This window comes from Vigna radiata, chromosome 11, assembly GCF_000741045.1.
Source record: "Vigna radiata var. radiata cultivar VC1973A chromosome 11, Vradiata_ver6, whole genome shotgun sequence".
In the NCBI taxonomy this organism is placed as follows: Eukaryota; Viridiplantae; Streptophyta; class Magnoliopsida; order Fabales; family Fabaceae; genus Vigna; species Vigna radiata.
The window spans coordinates 12,377,464-12,395,799 of NC_028361.1; the positions used below are offsets into that span (position 1 = coordinate 12,377,464).

The following is an 18,336-nucleotide window of genomic DNA, read 5'->3' on the forward strand; positions in this document are numbered from 1 at the left end:
GTTGTGTGTTTAAAAAAAATAATTAATTGTGACGTGGAATTTAATAAAATTAGGTTTAAATTAAAAATTGAATTTGGGGTTAATTGGGGGGTAATTAATTAAAAATCCCATTAAGAACCTTAATTGTTTCTGGAAATCTAAAATGGAGAAAAATCCCCAATCTGAATCCTAAGAACCCTAAAGTGAAATTAGAACCAGAAACCCTAAATTGGGGAAGAAAACCCTCAATCCGTTTTCGCCCCTCTGTTGTTTGAATCATGAAACTGCCATTGTTTCATCTCCTTTAGTCTACGTATTTGTTTTTTGTTCCTCGTTCAGCCTTGGAAGAATGGTCGTGATTTGGAGAATCCCCAATCTGCAAAACCCCAAATTCAATTTTTAGAGTTTTAGCCTCATTTGTCTCATACATGCTCTATATATATACGTGTGTACTTCTGTCATGGATCATCGCATGGTTGAAGACACACACACTTGCAGTGCCAAAGTTCAATAATTCTCCACTATTAACCATCACTATCTGCTTCTAGTTTCCTGATTAATACTAGAAATGAGGCTACACCAACTCATTTTGTTCCTGTTGTTAGGAAAGCGAAGGGGTCTCTACTACCATTCGATCCTCCTAGAGGCATTTTGGCGGAGCTCTTGTCTGATCGATTCCCAGACCCGTTTCATGTGCTGGAACAAATTCCATTTGGGGTGGAGAAAGATGAACAATCGATGGTGATGCCAGCTGCTACAGTGGATTGGAATAATGGTGGACGTGCCAGGGTTGAAGAGGGAAGAGATAAAGATAGAAGTGGAAGAGAATAAGGTGCTGAGAGTGAGTGGTGAGAGGAAGAGAGAAGAGGAGAAGAAAGGGGATCACTGGCACAGAGTGGAGAGGTCCTAAACATCACAATTAATTATTTTTTTTAAAACACACAACAGCGCCAGCACAGCCAAAACGTTACACCTCAGCAAATATTAGCCACCTGGCAGTTCTGCCGTTAAGAAAGTTAACGCCGTTAGCAAAAAGGACTACTTTGAACAGTTTTTGCAAAAGGTAGAACTTAAATGAACTTTTGAAAAAAAGGAAGGACTACTTTGAATAAACCCTCCCAAGGGAGGGACCAAAATAGGTATTAAACCTATCTTTAAATATTTGTGTTTTTATAAAAAAAAAATTGGGATATTGATAAGTATTACTCAAGATTACGAGTTAGATTTATCTTTTCATGAGTTCTTATTAACCTGAAGAATCTACCATCCTAAAACTAATGAAACATAATGATGCTAAAATATTCATAGTGACCACGGACCACCACCTTATTGTCTAACGTTCTGTCATTTTCTATAATGATGCTAAAATGTTCACATATTAATTTTAATGATTATTTTTTAGTAAAGATTTTCTCTATCAACAATGTTAATGTCATCTTTTTGTATGAAATGGTTAGAATTTTTCTTTAATGAAGAATGAATTTCTTTTAACCAACCGTTTTATTTGTGAGGATTTCTTTAAGCCAATATTGATGAGAAGTAGATAAAAAAACCTTTAATCAATGTCAATAACTGTCAAGTTTAAATGATAAAACCTTGACTCAAAAAGTAATCTCAATAAGTATCAATTGAAAAGTATCATCACCATTTTATTTAATGATAGTTAGTTTTTGTGTCCAAATATTAAAATTTAAATTACTTCATTTAAAAAATATTTAAAAATGAAAAAAAAATATAAAAAATAAATACCATTCAAATTAAACCCATTTGTTTTTCAGAAAAATAGTGAAATTGTTGAAGCTATGATTATTGATTCGTGTATAGAACAATTCGTCAAATGAATAACATCAAATAGTTAATTTTTTTTCTTTTATTTTGTAGGAAATTCTTCTATACTGGTCCACCATTCTATGTACAGATGTCTTCCCTTATATTGTACAGGTGTCAATGAGTGGTTTGCCAATCCACCAGATATCTTCATATTTTTTAAATTCTAGGAGAATTTTTGAACGACCCAAATGAAAAGATATTAGTTAAGGAAATAATTATTATGAGTATTTTCACTAGATATGTTAAAAGAAATTGAACTTCTAATTAAAAATAGATTAAAATTTATAATTTAACGTGTCAAAGTTTTTATACTGTCGTACTGACTCACCAGTTTTAATTTTTTTTAGTCATAAAATTTAATATACATAAAAATAGACTATTGAGCTACAGAACTTTTGAAATGTTAAAGTGTATTAATGAAGTCAGATTATCTTTAATATAAAATAGGTTTAAACCTATTTTTGGTCCCTAAGTTATAAGCGGATGTTAAGTCCTCATTTTTTAAAATGTAAATCTTTGGTCCTTAAGTTATAAAAAATGGATCAAATGAGTCCTTTTTTGATGTTCATTGTCAAAGTACAAAGAGCAATCTAAAGTGCTATTACAATTAAGAAACAAATCAGAGCAATCTAAAGATGTAGCAGTTGTTAAGAAACACCAAAAAACAGTAATCAAAGGACTCAAATAATTTGATACATTTTTTATAACTTAGGAATCAAAGGTTTACATTTTTAAAAGTGGGGACTAAACTGAACATCCACTCATAACTTAGGGACAAAAAGAGATTTAAACTTATAAAATATCGCAACCTATATTTTAATATTTTTTAATTAAACCGAATCATTAAGTTAATTTAACTTAATTCACTTACTCGTGATCCGAGCTACTATATTTGGCGAACCGAATTAGTCAAATTAACCCGTTTTTTTTACCGTGCAGGCTGACTCACGAGGTTGTCCTTTTTCCCATCCTTAATTTTCATAGAATAATTGAGTATATTAAATGAAATAACAATTGCGGAAAAGAGAATGTGGCTCACCTCTCGTAGGACCACACGGCCCCTTCTCCAATTTTCCCTTTCTCAAAATATAATTGTTATGCCCATTTTTTTCAAAATTAATGTCTATCTCCCCACAAATAATTATTATCTTTCAAAATTAAAAAAAGCAACAATATCCCACAAAAGGAAAAGGGAAAAGTACAGAAAAATCCCGCTAATAGATGTTACATCTATACAAACAAAATAATATATATATCATTTTTTTTTAAATATTAGTATGAGTATTTATACAATTTTAAATTTAAATTTATTCAAATACAAATTATATTGTATGGTAGTCTATTAGTTAATTTATGACCGAATGATCACATAATTAGAAACATCAAGACTATTATCCAAGAGATCGAATTGTTGTATCATATAGATTGAATAGTTATCCTTAAACAATAATTGGATTTGATAAAAATTAGTTTAAGACAAAATATAATTAATATCAATTAAATCATAATTAGACTGTGAATAATCTAAAGTTCATACAAAATTCACGAAAACAATTTTAAGATAAAAAAGAAAGTGGTTGAATTTATTATAATTAATTATTGAATTAACCAAATCTTTATTAATTTTAACGTGAAAATACTTTTTGCAGACATAAAAAACTTAAAGGAACATATAATCTTAAGCTCATAACCCACACACAATTGTAATAAAAAAATCACGTGTATTCCAACACTAGTTTTCAAGTTATTATGCGCAATAATATTATTATTTCAAATGCTTTAAATACCAAATTAAATTCATTCTTATTTTTACTAATCTTAGTAACTCTTTATTATTTGAAAGAAAAAAACAGTCTAACACACTTTATATATCACACTATTCTTTTAATTATTTTAAAAATGTTAAATAGTATATTCTTTTGGAAAAGAGATATTGTTGAAGTATTAAGTGTATTTACTAAAAAAAGCACATATTTCACACCAATCACAGAGAAACCGAAATTATTATTTTATTATTAAGGATGATACGTAGAGAAGGATATGGATAGGTTTCAATATAATCACCATGTATTTAAAAAGAAAAAAGAAAAGAATGAAGAGGTTGAGAAATAGACTTGAAGTGGGAGGGACCCACGTGCGGATCAAGGTTATCCTGGAAACCAACTTGATGTGGGACCCATCAGTTCCATTCAGATTGGTATGCATGAATAGGACTTGATAAAGCATGACGTGGCCTTTCAGTTACACCATATAAACTCTTGTGTTTCCTCTTTTTTCACTTAAATCAATTCCATCCTCAACGTACAAATACTTGCCTTTCAGATGGTTAAGTAAAGAAGATAAACATGTAGCTGATTAACAATATTCGTGTTAAATAATAAAGAAGGATGAAAGATCCGTGCATGTGTGTTTTTTATGCTTTGACAACTAAACCAACCAAAACCAAAGATATTATCACACTCGTGAAATGCATGGTTTAATTACTTAAAAATGAAAAAAAAAAATATGTAGTTAGATAAAATTAAGCAATAGTTGGGGGACCAAATAACGAGAAAATACGTATTGTTTTGTTTGCTTTGTTTTACATTGGAACTCTTTGAAGCCCTCAACGCACTGCTAATACGTATTGTTTTGGAACTCCCACTCCAAACAATTATGGGATATTTTGTGAAGCCATCAACGCACTGCTAATAGGGTGACAATTGAATAAGTGTACCCAGCAGTGTCCAGTGATAAAATATAATTTAAACTAATAATTTGGATGAAAAAAAGAATTTTATTTAAGTCAAAAAGGCTAATCCCTTAGGTATCTCCTCTGCTAACCCTTTTATTTTTGGCAAACTCTTTGAATTAAGATTTCAAGATTATCAAGTCATATTCGTAGATGATAACAAATGTTTCACCACAAATTTTTCAATTCTTCAGTTGCGTATCTAAGTATCTTGCCGAAAAAAAAACATTAAACACACTTATAATTAGAGGTGTTAAAATAATTATGTTCATTTTACACTTTGGCCCCAAATGCAGTTTCGACCTTACGCTAAAATAATTGGTGTTATAAATTTACAATGTTTCAATAATTTACCCTCATAAATTAGATTAGTATAGATTAAATGATTGAAGTAAAGAATGATTGAAGTAAATGATAGGAGGTACGCAAGCAAGGGAACACGATGTGGCAGAGAAATTTTTTTTTAACAATATTTTTTTAATAATTTTTGACAACATATATTTTAAATATTTTTTAAATTTAAATTCAAATAGACGTATGGGATTGTAAAAATTAAAGTTATCGTAAAGTGTCGTTAAAATATGATTATTCATAGTGAGAAAAATCCCTATAAATAAGGGACAAATGTCACCACGAATAGGCTTGAAGGCGCTTCTCCAAACTTCAAAGCACCTTCACTCTCTCACCATTTTCTCTCTTCCTCTCTTTTCCAATTTATTCCTCACACACTACAAAATTGGATAATTGGATTTCAGTTTCTATCAACCCAAACTAAATATGTTCAGATCAGCTCAATCCGCTTCAAAACCTTCCAAATCCACCATCAAATTCCTCTGCAGTTACGGCGGCAGAATCCTCCCCCGTTACCCTGACGGCAAGCTCCGCTACCTCGGAGGCCACACCCGCGTCCTCGCCGTCGACCGCTCTATTACCTTTTCCGGTCAGTTCTCTCTCTCACTCAGTCGCACTCTCACTCACTTAGTCTATCTTCCGTTCACCAAAACCTTATACTTCAAACGCCGATCTCTTTTGCGTTCATAATAAATAACCATAATCGCTTGTCGTGCAGAGCTGCTGCTGAAGATGGAAGAGCTCTGCGGTGCCTCCGTGAGGCACATCCGCTGCCAATTACCCTCTGAAGACCTCGACGCTCTTATCTCCATCACCTCCGACGAAGATCTCGTCAATCTCATCGAGGAATACGACCGCGTTTCATCGCTCAAGATCAGAGCCTTCCTCTCGCCGCCCACGCCGTCGAGATCTCCGAACAACGCTTCCATTCCTCCGTCGAAGTCAGCTTCATTATCTTCCTCCTCAGCCTCATCGTCGTCGTCCTCTTCGTCGTATTGCAGCCCTACCGGCAAATCTGGGCCGAGTTACAGAACCTCGGCGACGGTGGTCGACCGTTGCGTCCATCAGATGTCGCCGGCTCCGGCGTACCGGACCGCAGTGGACAAATCGAAAGCATCCGGGAGGAATATTCCTCTCCCGCGCTACGGTTACCACGGGAGCGGTGGCCAGGTTTACCTGATCCACCACGGAAACCACTGGCAATAACGTTACGGTGTTGTTTTGAAAGAATATTGAAATGGATGGACTGAGATAAAGAAGCAGGTGCTATTTGAAAATGAAAATGATAAAAAAGGACTTTTACAATGATATAGAATATAATTAAACGAAGATAAAAAAGAAGACGAAGGAGAATGAAACGGGGAAAGGAAAGGAAAGAGTCCTGTATATGTGTGATGTAAAATGGGACTGTAAAAATCGTTGGTAAGGGTTGCGGTTTTAGCTTGTGATCCTTGATTGCCCATTAATGAATTTCACTCCAATTTCGTGTTTCGTTTCGCTCCGTTTTTCTAATGATGGTGAGTTCGTTGGTCCTTTTCTTTTTCTCGTGTTTCCTTTTTTTCGTTTTCTGGGTTCATTTCATCAAATTCTTCTAATTTATTTGTTCTGTGATTTCATTAAGGACCCATTAATCTGTGTTCACTTTCACTATGGTCTTACGCTCAATCAGTGTCATCACTGTCGTTACTAACTTTTTAGCTTGATTTCTTCAATTGTTTTTACAAATTTTAATTTTTTACCCTTTGAGAGTATGAATTTGTAGTGATTAATGCTTTGAGATTTCTGTTTGCAGGTTTAACTGAAGATTGGAAGAAAATCTTACTTGTAGATGATGGCTTGGCGCGTTTCAATTGTAAGTTTCTTTTACCCTAAGTACATTTAGGAGAAATGATGTCTAGAAAAATACAATCACTTACAATTTAATATATTAATATTCCAATCATATTATGTTTTATATTTTAAGATACATTATTATATCCTTATAGAATAGATTCTAAAGTAAATATATTGTCTTATATGATTCAAAATATTTTTTTTTCTAAATTTAGCCACGCTCTTCAATGGCAATGTATAGCTGTCATCACCATTATTATATTTAATTGCTTGGCAATTACCCTTTGTTGATTTTGAGAAAAAAGAAATTCTGATTCCATTGTCACTTATGAAATTATCTTTATACAGTTCTGGAAAATGCATTGTCGAAATAAAATTATTTGGTTTGTTCTGGAACCGATGCAAAACCTACCTTTAGCTAAGATAAATTAGTATAGTGTGTATTGTCTGCATAGATGGGTCTCTTGTCATATTTCATTTCTTTTGAGTAACTAATATTGATGTTCAAATTCAGTTATGTGTTCTGGCCATTTCAAAGTGTGGACTAAGCAATGGACACGACATGATGGATTCGTATGAACACGATTAAGGTTGGCAACTGAATGTTAGAAACCCGTGGTGGGGGACCAGACTCCATTTAAAGATAAATAAACTTATTATAATGAAAAATTAAAACCATCCATGACAACTGGCTCATGCATGTTCAAAGAACTTGAACTCATAAGATGAGAATATATGGCACAAAACTACAAATTGATGGAGCCAACATAAAATCAGAATATTTTCCTTTTCGAAAAAAAGAGAGAAAGAGAGAGAGAAAACTAAAAATAGGCTCATCCTTTCAGCAATGCAAGATTGCAGATTTTAGAAAGAAGATTTGGTGTTGGAAATACAAGGACCTCCACTCATGTAACATTCAAACGGAAGATTCCTCTCGCTTTCTTAGTTTTGGAAGAGATTTGACAGATATTTCACCCACCCAATTACCTGAAATGAATTGATTAGCTTATTTAGTAATGAAAACATGCCAAAAAGAAGCATGGTGTAAAATAATTCATGCAGAGTAAAAGCTAATTCACACCTATAAAGAGAAAAATATTGAGAGAAGAAGCATTAGATGTAGAAATAGGTCTTAAAAGAGAACGAATTCAGTGGTTTAAAAATATAAAAGATATTGAATGCGAATATTAAGTGTTTGAAAGGATAAAAGAGATAGAGTGAGTGCGGGGAAGTGACGGAGTGATGGATGTTGATCTCTTGAGTTGAGACAGAAGCCTTGTCCGCTGAGTTCGGTGGAAAATTTCTGACATTGTAAGGTTATTGTTCCATGGCAAGCAAACATCAACATAATAGTCGGTGAAAGAAACGCCAAGGGAAAAAACAGAGACATGAAACTGTTTAGGAAAATATTATTTGAAGTATTGTATGTTATAAAAACTTATGATAATATTGTAACATTTTGAGTTCAAATATAATGAAATAACTAATTAATTTAAAACATTAAGAAAAAAAAATCCATGTTAGCTACCTTAGGCATTAAAAAAATGTAAGAATGATGATAAAAAAAAAATGTAAGAATACCACCTTATCGATACATCCACTAGGAATTTATCTCATTATTCCATATCACATTAAAGAATAAGATGACATAATGAGAAATAGTCAAACACTAAATGTTTGTATAAAAGTCTTTTTATATTAATAGAGTAGATAAACTTCATTCCTAACTAATATAAATATTCATTCGACATGAGAAATAGTGAAAAGTATTGTTATTATATGTTTAAAATATTTCATTGTAATAATCTCTTAAGAGTAGCTCTTGTAATTTGCTTATCAGATAATGATTAATTAGGACTCTAATACTAAAATAAATAGATTATCTATCGTATCCATTACATAACGTACTTAAAATGATTTCACTTTATATAACACTATGAAAGAAAACTCTTATTCTAAATTGAATTCAACACTCATCTAAATTAGACCAATTTTTTTTGTCATTATATTTTGATTGTACAATCAAAACATATTCAAGTAAAATAAGTAAAAGAAAGAAAGTTTAGACTTTGATTCTCAAGCTTCTATCTTAGAAATAGGCTTCGGTTGACAAGATAATCGAAGTATAAAACAAATAAAAAAATGGCCAAACACGAATAAGATTGAGAGATCAAAATCAACTGCTTAAACATGAATCAATAATAATATAGTAGTGTCTAAAATAATAGATGGAGACCAACTCAAACTTACAATGTTATGACACTCCAATCCAATTCAAAAGGATGACAATGACGACTAAAATGCAATGGTGATACTAAATCTAAAAGAAAAACGTTAAGAGAAGAAATAGAAAAACAAAAATGAAAAGAAGAGATAAACGATAACAATAATAAAAACAAAAATAAACCTCAACAAAAACTATAATAGAGAAAAATGTAAAATTACAATGACAAAGGAGAAAAATTCAGTGATATTATCCAGCATCCCTTTCACAAATGATAAAAATTCGCAAATTTGCCTTTCGCAAATGTGTTAAAAATAAGCTTGCTTGCATGTGTGAAGATTGGTAATATGTTAAAGTTATTCAAATATATTGAAAAAATCCATAAAAAAAAGCCTTCATTTTACATTTTTTATTTTGAATTTTAAATGGAAATTTTGTTAGTATATTTTTACAATATTTTGTAATTTAAAATTTAAAATTAAAAATTGGTTATTATATATTTTAAAAGTTTGAATTGTAATATTATGAGAATTTTGATGGGATATATGGATGTAATGAGGCGAAATGAAAGATTCCTTTATCTTTTTATCACCAACAAATATCTTGCGAGTTGATAAGATAAAACTGGGTTTTGGTCTGTGGTTGTTTTTTCACCTGGACTGTACTAAGATTCCCTTCGGTTTTTGTCTTCTACTAGGAATCAAATCTCCTCCAAAATACTTTTCACACCAACTAAAATCCATTATTCATTTGCACCAAAAACATCAATAACATCAAAGACCTAAAATATGTATTACAGGTTGGAAGTTCTACGTAAACTTATATATATATATATATATATATATATATATATATATATATATATATATATGGAAAAATATCTTTTAACAACATTTTTTTAACAACTTTTTGACAACATATACGTGGCAGCTTGTGATTGGTCCATTTTAAACATTTTTTAAAACATAAATTCAAATAGACCAATAAAGTGATGACATGTATACCGTTGTCAAAAAAGTTGTCAAAATATCATTATCCTATATATATATATATAAAGTGCAAACCTCGTCCCTTAAAAATTGATTTATAAAATTAAATTAAATTAAAATTAATTATATAGTATGGGTTGGTAGATATATATAAGATTAATATTTTTATAACAAAATCAAAGTATATTACTATTTTAATCTCTATTTTTATATCCAATTTTTGTGGATAACATGTCTATACATTTTTTTTTGTTTTAATATTAATTAATTTTATAAAAAATAAAAATTACAGCAAATGAAATATAAGAAGATGGTTATCATTAAAAACCTGCACTACTAATAAGGTGTTTTTGAATAATAATATAATTTAAGGCAAATTGAATAAATTAGAAGAGATATGTTATATATTTGGTAGTTAAAATGCAGAACGTGAATGTGAGTCAAGTTAATGCAAGATGGTCTTATTTAGAAAGAAATACTCAATTCTATGCATGAAAAAAATGAATTGAAACATTGTTTTCTACACATAGTGAAACTCATTTATTTAAAAACTCAATCGCTTTAGTGGTGGAGTGACCATTTGTTTGTTATGTGAAATTCAATTAAATATAAACATGAAAATTTTGTTTGTTAAACTAGCATACCTTTTGTTAAATGAGTAGAATGGTTGAGCAAATTTATACACATGTTTAATTTGGTATGTGAATTACATTGATGACTAGGTGAGTACAACATTTTCAAACTTTAAATAACTCTTTTAAAATTTTCTAAATGCCACAATTGTTTATAATTTACTAAATTGTTATATTTATGAAGTTAGTATAATTAGACATTATCACAGTGTGATAATTATTGAATTAGAATTTATTAGTACTTTTTAATGTTTAAATATATAATTTTTAATAATGATTTTGATATTTAAGTTGAGTTATTATGTAATTAATGAGGTATGCGATGATTTCAAATATATGATATAAATGAAGTTGTAACGTCCAATTTTTCATAGTAAAATACTATTAAAATGAATATTACATATATCATAAATAACTATTATAAGAAACAAATTTACGAAAGATCATATCTACACTTGTAGATTTGTCCAATTTCTCTATTGATTCCCTCGACCACCTATCGCTGAAGTAACTGAAAGAACTGTCTCCATAAGTTCACACCAATCAAGTGATCATTGCAAAAGAGAAAACATATAAGGACAGACAAGAGAAAAGCAAGGGTAAGCTAGATATAAAAGAATTCATACAATTATTTCACATAACACATTCACATAATTATTTAAGCAAGATAAACTAATTCAGACATCCTAACATGTTATGACTTAGACTTGACCTTCCGGACTTAGAATGATTGCTGAGCTATGGCGGGTCATGCACTCGTGGTGACCTCTACTGCTTTGCAAAGCCAGTGCTAATGGATTTCACCCTACCACACTCACAAGGTTAGTCTGTTCCGGACCTTAAGGCATACTGGAAGCCCCAAGACTAAGACCTCCTGCTACTCCTCACGACATGGTTCAATCCTCTCTACTTGAGAATGAAAGACCATTGGAGTTTCAGGATAACCCCCAAAGACTGAGCTTCCTGTGTAACATCCCAATAATTATAGTATTGAACTATAATATAGTTATTACATCCTTGATATGATAGAACAATTATAGAAACGAGGAATAAAAGTTTTCCTCAATTTTATACAAATTATCACTCAAATTTTAAACTTAATACAATCTAAACATAAAACGATTAAAAACAAGGATCTCGTCCATATAAGTTAAACACTAGTTAATCCTCCATCTAACGCCTGTTCCACCAGCATCTCATCACCTTATGCTCACACCCACCAGATGATCATCGCGGAGAGAAAACACACAACATAACAATAACAACCAAACAACAGATAAAGTAAGGGTGAGCTAATGCAACAAAAATAACGTGGTATATTTAAATTAATAACATAATTTCTAACTTATAAGTCAAATCACATCTCATCACCTTCTGCTCACACCCACCGGATGATCATTGCTGAGAGAAAACACACAACACAACAATAACAACCAAACAACAACTAATTTAAAAGAATTAACTAGCTCCCTTCACCTCAAAATGGAACTGCCCAGCTCATAAGACTACCTCCATAGCACTTTACACCGCAAGGAACTCACAAAGTCCTTCAAACCACCAAAATTGTTATGGAAACAACTTTTAGAGTTCAAAATTTAGCAGAGGATAGAAAAGGAAAAACACTAGACACATGCAACCAACAAAGGTTGCATGTCCCAGTTCAAGAACGACGGAGAACTGGACAGAGCCACTTACTTGACTAAGACCCAAAACTGATCGACCGGTTTTTAAGCTCTCTACGGTGCGGTTACTAGGGCGCCACCTGATCGAAAACCCAGTGGCTTAGTGAAATGTAATGGAAGAGAGAAGGTAGAGAAAATGAAGAACAAGTTTTTTAGAGAGAGATGGGGTTTAAGCTAATGCACCAAAATGTTATAAAATCTGCTTTTATGTTCTGTGTGTTTTAAAAGTCTGGTCTCATTAACTTAGAGCACTTATCAGCTCTTGACAAATATTTTCAGTTCCTCACAGATGTAATGTGGAATAAAATATGAATTAAGTTGGAATGTATATAAATAAAATATATGATAATTACGTGTGATATATGTGTTGAATTGGAAACATAATTATATGTTTGTATTGAATTTGATATTTTATATGAGATATTAGATACTGAATTCACATGAAGAAAAATATTAAGTAATAAGAGTTAAAGGAGGTTCTTATATAATGTAAAAAAAGAATTGTTTTTGGTTTATCATAAAGATTGATTCTCATGAGTTGATGCATTTTTATTATACAATGTTGTTATGAAAGTTTAATAGAAGTAGTGTGATAGGTGTATATATTTGAATATATTTCAATGAATATATTCTAAAAGTATAATTAAAATTTTGTGAGGTTGATGAAATAATTTGGATGTGGTAATAAACAATTTTAATATATTTTGGTGAATGAATTGAATATATGTGAGTATATCCATCAAATGTAAATAAAAGAATGTTATACATTATGTGCATGTTTATGTGTATGTTTGTGTATGTGTGTGTCTAACTTTGTATGTATCCAGATTTATGTGTGTCTATATATCTAAATGTGTGTAGCTATAATAATTAAAAATTAAATTAATTATTTTTTAATTCTAATCAATAAATTAATCAAGTCTTATAAGAAAATACTTTCAATTAGAGTACTGGTAGGTTCACATGCACACGTGTCAATGATATTCATTTGACATAGTACCCTGTCACCTTTTTTAAAAGTGGCAGATCAGAGTTAAGGGTAATATTGGAAAGATGCATTTGGTTTCAGATGAAATTTGATATGGGATATTTTGTCTCTCGCTAATATCGAAGGTCTAGGTAAAGTTCCTATGCACGTTCTATGTTAGTGGTTCCCTGATCATTTTCGAAGTTCAATTACGTCAATGCTTGTTTTCTTCCTATGTCTCGATGGTTCTTTTTTACATATTCTCGGAAATCGTTTTTGAAGTCTTCATCGGTGGTAGTCGACTTGTTCTTCGCTGATGGTGCCCACTAGGATTTCTCTCTCGGTGGCTATAATAATTAAAAATTAAATTAATAATTTTTTAATTCTAATCAATAAATTAATCAAGTCTTATAAGAAAACACTTTCAATTAGAGTACTAGTAGGTTGACATGCACACGTGTCAATGACATTCATTTGACATAGTACCTTGTCACCTTTTTTAAAAGTGGCAGGTCAAAGTTGAGGGTAATATTGGAAAGATGCATTTGGTTTCAGATGAAATTTGATTTGGGATATTTTGTCTCTCGTTAATTTAGAGGGTCTAGGTAAAGTTCCTGTGCACGTTCTATGTTGCCTGATCATTTTCAAAGTTCAGTGACGTCGGTGCTTGTTTTCTTCCTCTCTCTCGGTGGTTCTTGTTTACATATTTTCGGTAATCGTTTTTGAAGTCTTCGTCGGTGGTTTTTGACCTATTCTTTCCCGGTGGTGCCCGCTAGGATTTTTCTCTTAGTGGTTCTCGATGGGTTTTCTCCCTCGATGATGTGGAGGTTTTTTCTGTGTGTGGTGAGGTATTTTCTGCTCAAAATTTCCCTTAAAGCTTAAAACTATATGTTAAGAACTCTAGCTCTGTAGAAGAGTTAACATATGATGAAGTTCAAGTTTCTTGGACTAGATCGTGAGTTAGAGAGCATAAATGTCTCTAGGAGAAACTCGATGTAGACTAGGTGTTGTCCTACATTTAAGTGTTGCAATATTTTTGTTTCTTTATGTTTTGGGGCCTCGAACGTGACCTTTAGGTAGTCTTTGGAGCAAACAACTGAGTGTTTTCTTTGCTGAACTAGTTCTGAACATGAGGAGGTAGTTACTTTGGAATTTTAACGCAAGAGCTGGTATGGTTACTGCATGTTTAACGTTGGTGTTCATTTGGTTGCTGCACATTTTTTTGGTCTTTACATCTCCTGATTTTGGGTAAAAAACTCAACCAAAGACCTGCCGTAGAACCTTTTTATTCTTCATTATTTCCATGACTCTGCTACCAGAAGACAAACTTCTTAATTAAACTCAGTAGAATATTAGCTACCACCACAACTATGACACCCCACTTGCACTCTAACTTCATGCCTGTATAAGCTCATTCCTAAAATCTTTTATATAAATTAGATACCCTTCATCATTAAATTAGATTCCTTAAATTATGTTTTATATTCAAATTTTCATGAATAAGAAAATAAAACTCACAAAGACAGCCAATAAACTTTTTAACAAAAATTAACCGTCTACAAAGTTAATAAATACTTTATACTTGTAAAAAAAATAAAAATAACATTTTTTTTACCATAACATGATTGACCTATAACATTTTAATTTATTACATACATATTACAAATTAAATTATACATAACTTCATTTAAAATTAATTTTTTTATACTGACAAAAACATATCAAAAAATAAGACACTAGTGTAAAAACGCGGTTTAACGTCACCTCTTAGACATCAGTTTCGTGAAAATCCGACATTTATTGTTGCACGGTGGCATTATCGTAAATAAATTGGAAAACTAGACGTCAGTTTCGATGTCAGATGTCAGGCAACGTCTATGACATCATAGACGTCGCACTTGCCGCAAACTGATGTCCAATTGCCTGAGGTATTTGATAAGACAGTCCATTAACGTCGGTGTTTCAGGGGACCAACGTCTACTAGGTTGCAATTAATGCTACCCATCAAATTTCCAGGAGCTTAGACGTCGGCTAACAAGGGCACGACGTCTACGTTACTGACAGGAAATCAAACGTCAACCGGTTCAGCTTTAGACGTCGAATAGACGTCGGATCCCGTGAAAAAGCAACGTCGATTGGGCTATAATTAATGTTGTTCACCTAATGCCCCAGGCAATTAGACATCACGTAGTCAAACGCCGACGTCTAAGGCCTGTCTAGAGGGCGGGAAGACAAAAATTCTTCAATGTAGACGTCAGTTCTGGGGGCACCGACGTCTACGTTCCTGTATTTTCACCAAATTCTAGGGTTTTAGACGTCGGCTGTGAGGGGCACCGACGTCAACTACCCTGACAGGAAACCAAAACGTCAATCTTTTCAGCTTCCTAGACGTCGGTTTCTAGAGCAATCGATGCCCCATTTCATTTTAAATAGACCGCAGACTCTTCTCACCATTCAGTTTCTGATCGCGTTTTCATCTCTTCTCCTTTTTCTCTGCATCTCCTCTTCTTTTACTCGCTTGCGCAGCTCTACTTTTTATCTCTTGCGGCATTGCAATGTCGTTTCTCATAACGTCATTGTCTTCGTCCTCTCCTTTTTCTCTCTTGCATCCCAGGTGCGGTTTTTTTTATGCTTACCGTTTAAACTTTCTTTAGTTTTTTATTGATTATCTTTTCGTTCAACTGATTAAAATTTGCTTTCTTTGTGTTGTGTTTTAGTGCAGTTTTGATCCTCTCTTTAGGTAACATAGTGCAGCATTCTCCCTTTGCTGGTTTCCTCACAAGAAGAGTGGCGATCTTTTGAGTTTTTTAGTTCTTCCGACCCAAAATGGAACTTGGGTCCTTGTCTACTTCTCGACACCGTAATTTTTTTCTGTTGCGGTTGAATAATGGGAAGTAGCCATGGACCCAGGTTCGGTTTTGGGTTGAAAGCATTAGAAGATTCAAAAGACGCAAGCTTTTTTTGTGGGGAAACTAGCGAGAGGAGAGTGTTACACAATGCTACCGAAAGCCTGGATCAAAACTGCACTAAAACACAAAATTGTTGTTAGACGTCGGTTAAAGCCATGTCCGACGTCTATAACAACATAGACGTCGGTTAGTGTCCTTTTAAACCTCTTTATATATTCATGTTGACGTCGGTTTAGTCATAAGTGGACGTCTATATAGAGCAATTAGACGTCAGTATGAGTATAAGCAGACATCTATATAGACGTCGGTGGATATCGTTAACCGACATTTATATGGACGTCGGTTCTGAGGAATTGCGACGTCCCATAGACGTCACCCGTATAGACTTCGAATGTGAAAGTGACGTTAAAAGTCCAAATTAACCGACGTTAAACAACGTTTTTGCACTAGTGAGAGCATTCATTTTTTCCGGTTCCGTCGCGTTTCTAAACTTTGACTAAAATGAAAAAAAAAATGAGTTAAATGTTGGAAAGTTGAGAACTTAAGTCAACTTGATCCTCCACAATGTTTTTCAAAGTTCTCCTGGTATAACCATAAATATCATATTCTTAATTTCAAAAGAAGTACTAATAACACTTTATCATTTCCCAGTTCAGTGGAATATCTTTATCAACGATACTTCTTCACATATTCTATCATTTTCCTAATCACTATTTCTACGCCTCTGGGTTCTTTCTTCTCAACTTTATATTTCATCAATAAATAAATATTTTATTTTCAAGGCACATTCTTTAAGAAGCTTGTAAGAAAATCAATCATACACTATTCCTTTACAATGTGAAAAGACTTTGCATGAGATGTACAATTATTCGCATACTCAATTTCTTCTCCCAACAAACACATTCATTCCTTTACCATTTTCTAAACCATAAAAAATCAGAGATGTAAAGACCAAACAAAATATGCAGCAACCAAATGAACACCAATGTGAAACATGCAACAATCACACCAGCTCTTGTGTTAAAACTCCAAAATAGCTACATCATCACATTCATAACTGGTCCAACAAAGAAAACACTCGCTTGTTTGCTCCAAAGACTACCTAAAGGTCACGTTCCAGCCCCTAAAATACTCATAAAAATAGTGCAACACTTAGTCTACATCGAGCTTTTCTTATACACATTTATACTCTCTGACTCACGATCTAGTTCAAAAAACTTGAACTTCATCATATTTTAATTCTTCTAAAGAACTAGACTGCTGAACATCTAGTTTTAAGTCTCAAGGAAAATTTTGACAGAAAGTACCTCACCAACCAACAGTTTAGTAGTTTGTTTCAAAGAATATAGTTGTTGTTTTGTGCTATCTAAAAATTTTCAACAGCTGTTATGAACTCTGAAATATTACATTAGCAGCTCTAGTAGCTCACGAAAAATGTAATTAAATTACTAATTTTGGTTTACTTACATAATAATGGTTATCAAAACACTTTAATACTCCACTTAATTTCATAGTAAAATAACATAAAGACAGACAAAAATGTTAAAACTAAAAGGGGTTCTGCTGAGGTGAGATATGGATAAGTGAAAACCTCCAAAACTATGTACAGAGAAAACTTTTACAACACCGAGAGCGAAAACCCATCAGAAACCACTTGGAGAAAAAACCTAACGAACAACACTAAGAAAGAACAAGTTCACAATCATCGAAAAAACTTCTAAAACTATTACCGAAGAAATATAAACAAAAACCACCGGAAGAGAGATGAAAACAAACACCGATATCACCGAACTTAAAAAATATAAAAAATCACTTTAAATCTTAAATTCTAAATCTTAAACTTTCCCTAAACCCTTCAAATTAGTGAAAAACTAAATATCTAAAATCAAATTTCATCTAAATGCAAATTTTACCCTCTAACATATCACTTAAAGAAAAGGAAAAAGTTCTTTTAATAACTCTTTTTTTGACAATTTTTTGACAATTACTAGTATAGAATTGACTTTTAACGTCACTCATTAGACGTTAGTTAAAGGGGGCCACGACGTAAATTATTGACCGGTGGCGATTTCGTAAATAAGTCAAGCCTATAAACGTCAGTAAGGAGGGCCACAAAGTCTATAATATTATAGACTTCGGGACCCCTACTAACTGACGTCTATATGTCTGACAGGTAGGTGAAAAGTCATTTCTTTCTGCCATCCAGACA

General features: G+C 32.4%; 1 protein-coding gene and 1 pseudogene across 1 annotated transcript; both read left to right on the plus strand.

Moving 5' to 3' along the window:
• The first annotated feature begins 396 nt into the window (after window positions 1-396).
• Window positions 397-902, plus strand: LOC106776778 (annotated as a pseudogene).
• A 4,265-nt stretch (window positions 903-5,167) lies between these two features.
• LOC106777778 lies at window positions 5,168-6,833 on the plus strand. Its single transcript, XM_014665528.2, has 3 exons — window positions 5,168-5,480; window positions 5,610-6,408; window positions 6,684-6,833. Exons 1-2 carry the CDS (start codon window positions 5,318-5,320, stop codon window positions 6,095-6,097), a joined length of 651 nt encoding a protein of 216 aa, XP_014521014.1. The 5' UTR covers window positions 5,168-5,317; the 3' UTR covers window positions 6,098-6,408; window positions 6,684-6,833.
• Window positions 6,834-18,336: the final 11,503 nt, after the last annotated feature.